At 38.5% G+C, this 6,532-nt stretch overlaps 1 protein-coding gene across 1 annotated transcript in view; it reads left to right on the top strand.

The window, feature by feature from the left end:
* Window positions 1–6,532, top strand: part of Tmem236 (transmembrane protein 236) — a 39,331-nt gene that overhangs the window by 10,635 nt on the left and 22,164 nt on the right. The window contains exons 2-3 of the mRNA XM_055593693.1: window positions 1,122–1,195; window positions 5,212–5,352. Of these exons, the coding sequence (XP_055449668.1) occupies window positions 1,122–1,195; window positions 5,212–5,352 (215 nt within the window). The remainder of the gene's footprint in view (window positions 1–1,121; window positions 1,196–5,211; window positions 5,353–6,532) is intronic.

Here is a 6,532-nt window from a genome sequence, read left to right as displayed (position 1 = left end):
TTCTTCTTCTTCTTCTTCTTCTTCTTCTTCTTCTTCTTCTTCTTCTTCTTCTTCCTCTCTTTCTTCTCATTCTTTTTCTTCTGAGACAGGCTTTCTCTGTATAGCCTTGGCTGTCTTGGACTCACTTTGTAGACCAGGCTAGCCTCAAGCTCACAGAGATCTGCTGGCCGTTGCCTTCCTTAGTGCTGCTATTACAGGCGCCCAGCTCCCAACTTTCTTCTTTTATTTTATTAAAATAACAAAAATAATTAGTTTGGATATACCTATTTTAAAACCAATTGCACCTAGTGTTAACTGATTGTCATGAGCATGGTTTACAGAAGGGCTGCTGTCTCCCCTCCTAAATAGGCCTGTATCTAAGATGGATCTGGGATAAGAGAAGCATGCAGAAGCGAGGAGAAATTGTTACTACTTTGACACTATTCAATACTTCTTATACTGAGGAGCACTTTATATGAATGTTATTAATGTAAGGTGTTCAGGAAAAGGGGAGATATATGTTTTGTTATAATAAAAATCTCTAATAGATGGTGACATGGCTCACTGAGTAAAAGGCTTATCCCCAAAGGAGAAGGACCTGAACCCTCATGAAGGGCCAGATTTAGCATTTTTATGGGGAGTTATGAGACAGAGGCAGGAGACTCTGGCTCTGACTGGTAAAATAGTGAGAAGCCCTACCCCAAGCAAGGTGAAGTTGAGGACTGATGCCTGTTTTCCTCTGCTCCACACACAAGCTGCCCATACATATGTGCCTGCACTCACACATACTCAAAAGCTCTGACTATCTTTTGTCTCATTAATTCAAGAAGCTAAGCATCCATTTGAATTTCCCCTGTCATAAAATACAGCATATTTATTTCATATCTCAATAGTCTACTACTTAGTTAAGCTATTTGGAAATTCTCACCCCTTTGTTGGAGAAAATAATTCTTTTTTTTTTTTTTTTTCTGCACATGTTCCTTTTTGCCATACTCAAACATTTGGGAAATGGAAATAGGGAAGCAGAGCTTCTTAGAAAAAACTCGATGAATGAAAGAGGAACTACAAGATTAGCAGGATGTTAACAGGAACTGTTGATGGGCTCGGATACTGCTGTTGCTTATTTTTCTCTCCTTTGCTAGGCGACCTGTTCTGATGATGTGTGTCGTGCTCACTACTCTCCCCAGCTTCAGCTTTTCTATAGCAGTGACCGAGGTATGCAATTTTTATTTCTTCTGCTGCAAGTGTTCGAGGCCTTAAAATGCCATGGTTCTGAGTTTCAAGAGAGTAGTATGGCCAAACAGTTCCTAAAGTTTATTTTACTGAAATCTTCTTACACATTGTTACAATACATGCACCTGCACACTCGCGCACACAGATGCACACACGTATGACCCTTATCGTAAGATAACTATCTCTTCAAAGATTTGAGGGCTAGTCTGACGTTCAGTTTTTAAAACACATATTACTTCTGTACTTGTGAATGATAATAAAGTATACTTCAGAGTCATACAGAGTAAAGAATGTCAATCTACATTCTTACTGAATTATCTTTGCTAAGTTGGTAGTTGTTTGCACATGCTAACTATGTTGATGACCTTTTGTTTTTGGTAAAATATGGGCTCAAAGGGTTTCCAACAGACAACCAGACCTTAGGACAGGACTACTAAAGGCAAAATTCACAGGCTGAAAGAATTTCGGGTTCCACAGAAGTCGGGGAAGGCCTGACCAGCGGTGTTATTATTAACTTACAGGGTTCTGGGAAAGAGAACATCATCAGCTGGGAGAAGGAGAAGGAGAAGGAGGAGAGGCTTTCGCAGGAGTTCCAATTTCAGTTCATAAAATGATGGCATATCTGGGTAGAATAGCTTTTTAATTGTTGTTTCCCAAGATGTGTTACCTATTGAATAATTATCTTTTCCCTTTTTATTAAATTTCCATTGAAGTGTCACACATAAACAGAGACACACTTGAAGCATAATTGTGTAACATCAACAGAATGTCACAAAACAGATCTCTAGACAAACACCACTCAGGTCAAGAAATGCAGCCTGAGCAGCTGTACCCTGAGTGGCTCTAGTTTTGAATTTTCTATTAGGGGAAGTCAAATTTAACTACATTTATTGATTACATAATATATGTGTTCTATTTTATTCAAATGTATAATGGAGAGTCACTTATGTTTTTATGTCTAGCTATAGTTCACTTATTTTCATTGTAACTGACTCAGGTATTTTATTTTAAAAGCTATTGTTTATTTGTTTGTTTTTTATTTGTTTTTAATTTACGGCTTTAGGGTTGAGCCTTTGTGGGTACTAAGCATGTACCATACTTCTGAGGTACACCAGCCCAGCCCAATATTGCAATTTACATCTTAGTTGTAGAGTTCTATTCTGCTGCTGCTATGGTGAGGATGGAATCTGAGCCCTTGCACTTTTGAGACAAGCACCCTGAGTCACATTCTCAGTCCTGTCAGTTCTGTTGTGATGACAATTTTAGTTGTTCCCGTTTCAAGCAAACATTGCCAGGAACTTGGTTAAACATTTTTACAGATGTACAGGCATCCGTGGATTTAACACATAGGAGTAGAATAGGTGGGTTTTATGATTACACAGTGTCCAACCATCCAGTGGAATGGGTTATGTCAAGCAAGGTTCAAGAAAGACTGCACAGACTCCAATAGCAGAAAAGGAATGCTCCCTTGGTTTCATGTTCTTCACCAGAATTCACTTTTTATTTCTTAGTTGATCAGAGGGATATATTTTTGAAACTCATTTTAAAATTTTATTTTTCCAAATGAGTGAGGTTGAACATCTTTTCATCTCTGCTCATTTCATGTTTTGCTTATCTTTTTAAATTGATTTGATTTACAGAGTGATTAAGTTGTATTTATGTGATTTGTCACACACGCGCACATGTATACACACACACACCAACAATTAAAGAAAAAGAGGCCATTTGAAAGACAGCAAGGTGGCCAGGCATGATGACACATGACTGTAACCCCAGCACTCAGGGAGACAGAGGCAGGCAGATTGCTGTGAGGTCAAGGCCAGCCTGGTCTACAAAGAGAGTCCTGGATAACCAAGGCTACACAGAGAAACCATGTCTTGAAAAACAAACACAAAACCAAACAAGAGAGAGAGAGCAAGGTGAAGGGTAACAGGAAAAGAACTGTTTGAAAAAACTTGATTTGAAAGTGCTGTTTACATGTTCAAATTACAACACTTTTTTAATGTATGTACTACAAATATGTTCACCCTGGGATTTGCCTTCACAATTTTACTGATGTTCTTTGATGAAAAAGTTTGGTTTTTTTTTTTTTTTTTTTTTATTAAAGCTTAATCCACTCTTTTATTTGTGCAAAATGCTTCTAGTGAGTGAATTGAAAAGTCTTTTGAATCTAAACTGTAAAGTCGTAACGATCTCATCTTTTGGAAAAGTTTTTCTTCTTCCTTTACAGTCAGAGCCAGCTGTAATGGTGTCTTATGTTGTTTACAGATGGGTCAAGTTGTGTTTCTCCCAATGAGCAGACAAAACAAAACAAAACAAACGAAAAAACCCACCTCAGTCCTCTGTTTCGAGAGAGTCCTCTTTGAGTCAGGTGTTCATGTGTATGACCTGTCCCAAGCTTTCTGTATTGTCACTTTGCCTGTCTCTCCTGTGCTAACACACTTCACAGCTTATCCTTGTGTGTCAAAAGTGTCCCACAGATTTTCTTGTTCTGTTGCTCTTACTATTTCCCACTTCTTACATAAAATTCCATTCACTCTGCCCGTCAGTTGGCCATCAGGCTCAGCATCTGCTTTGACAGTCTGCATGGCAGAGGCTTTCAAAGGCCCTCTGTGGCAGGTTCTGAGGTTGTTTCCACAGGGAACTTCCCAGAGACTCATACTCCAACCAAGGACTATCCATGGAGATAACCTAGAACCCTGACAATGCAGCCACTTCTGATGAGAACTGATAGACTAAGATCAGAAAGAAGGAGAGGAGGACCTCCCCTATCAGTGGACTTGGGGAGGGGCATGCATGCAGAAAGGGGGGGGAGGAGGGTGGGACCGGGAGGAGAGGAGGGAGGGGCTTATGGGGGGAAAATAAAAAAATAGAAAAAAAAGTGTCCCACAGAACAAGGAGAGCACATCATTCTATCTTCCTTTCCTCTAGAATCTTTTGCCCTTTTATTTCCACACACAGTTTAGAATAAACTTCATAACTGACATTCTGACTGAAGTTGCAGCTAATGGTCTTATCTTTTAAAAATCGTATTTTTATGTTTTTGTTGTCATTAGTAATTAAAAAGAATACATCTATTTGGGAGCATTTCCTCCATATATAGACAGAGAGTCTAGGAAAAATGATGTTTAATTTCTCTGTTTTTTTTTTTTTTAAAGTTTACTACTTTCTCTTGGTTTATTAGGAGTTCTATGATATCCAGGACAAGCTGGCTAAAACTGGTCATGAAGACATCTTTATCTTCTCTCTGAGAGAAAACCTTAAATATTTCACCACAGATATGATGCATGCTGGAGCTTTTTTTTTTTTTTTTTGTCTGTTCTTTGTAGATACCATAAGCAGGTGAAGAAGATAGCTGGCTGAGCTTACCTGGGACTGTCAGAGCTCTGCTTATCAGGGGAATTGGAAGGAATGGCCTGTTTCATTTTTACTGGAAACATACACACACACTCACACACAAGTATACAGTTACACACATAGATATGTGCACAAATATATATACACACAGACACAGATAAACACACAGACACACAACACACCATAAACACACACACATATACACTTACATACACATAGAGACATGCACACATACATATATAAAGACACAGACATACACAGATACACAGAGACACACAACATTTATACACACAGACAAACACCCCCCCCCCCGAAATGGGTATCAAGTCTGGGGTCATATATATGATCGGCAAACATTCTACCAAGTGAGCTCCATACACAGCCTTTTCTTATCATATTTTTGCATTAATTTAGGGAGCTCTGTTTTTAATAAAAACTATCCCACTTTGTACATTCTCATTACATATTTAAAAATGGTTCAAAGACTTGTGGTTAAAACCCGAGAAGCTAAAATCAGAGCTCTGAAGTTTTCAGTAAATATATTTACAATAAGCTTAGCGCTGTCTGCAGAGGGTTGACAAGAGTCTAGAGTGAATGAAGTGAACTAATTAAATGTGTTTACATGCCTTTCTACAAACAGGTTCAAAAAAAACATCAACGGCTCAATTAATTTGTTGCCCGATTCCTTACCTGACCTGCCAGTGTCTCTGGTTCTGCTGTCCTTGATCGTGGTTGACATTATTGAAAAACTCAGGATATACCCTCTAAGAGGGGGTCAAATGAGTAAGTATTCTTTCAAATATGAATACTTAAAATTTTTTATTCATCTTTTATCTTTTGTTATTCTGTTGCTTGATGAAATGTTTAGTGACAGTGTATTCTAAGAGTAACAGCACTGAGGGAAGATTGAAAATAAAGACAGGTAAACATAAATAGTTTAAAACATACCTTGAAGCTACTTATTATTCTTTATTTGTATTTTGGTAATGTTTGTAAATTTGTAAAAATATCAAATATTTTATAGCAATAAAACTTAATGTTTACTCTAGCAAGAAAACATTATTGATATATCATTTTAGGAATGTTCTTAAGCTCTTAAATCTAGAAGAATAAGACATTTTGGGCCTGGTTTGGTGGCACACACCTGTGTTGTCAGCTGAGGCAGGAGGACCAAGAGTTGGAAACCAGCCTGAGTTGCATAGCCAGACTCTGTCTCAAAAAACAATGAAAGTAACAAAAGGTCATTTCATTTGAATACTTTTGCTACAAGAATGAGTGTAATAACTGTAAAGCCTACTAATGCCTTAGAGAATTGCATAGTTTAAACTATGGATTATAAAAAAGCCAAAGTTCACATTCGGAAAACTGAGCCAAGCCACATTCCTAGGAAGCCAAAAGGTGAAATTAAGTAATTAAATATATTCTGGCCTTTACTTGGGTACTTTCTTTTAGGCATAAACTCTTTCCAGTTCCGTTTAGTTTCACGTGCTAATGTGTGATTGGCTTGCTGTTTTATAAGGACAACATTTTGTTGGGTGTGCACTTGAACTGGGCAGCAATTGGGAGATGGATGGACAGGGCTTTGGGGTGACAAGGATAAGGACTAGAGATAGTCAAGCATTCATGGTCCACAGGCCACCCTTGCGCAGTCACTCTTGCTCTGGAACCTGCAAGGATGCTCACCTATAGGCCACCAGGAAAGCGGAGTCCATGAGCGGGAGATTGTATGCTGTTATGTTCAACCACTGAACAGGTGACAATTCAGTGACAGCCCCATGGTCACCTGCTGAAGGAAAAGCACTCCCAAGGTCCATCTTCCTTCTAAAGCCAAGTGTCTTTACATTAAATACTTGGGACTCTACAGCCTTTACACTCACTTCACCTCTAGGTTCCTTAAAACTGTACACCTGTTTTCTTTCTCTTCTCTTCTCTTCTCTTCTCTTCTCTTCTCTTCTCTTCTCTT

The sequence above is a fragment of the Psammomys obesus genome, unplaced genomic scaffold, assembly GCF_907164565.1.
Source record: "Psammomys obesus unplaced genomic scaffold, mPsaObe1.curated_primary_1811, whole genome shotgun sequence".
In the NCBI taxonomy this organism is placed as follows: Eukaryota; Metazoa; Chordata; class Mammalia; order Rodentia; family Muridae; genus Psammomys; species Psammomys obesus.
This window is presented reverse-complemented; position numbering and strand designations above follow the sequence as displayed.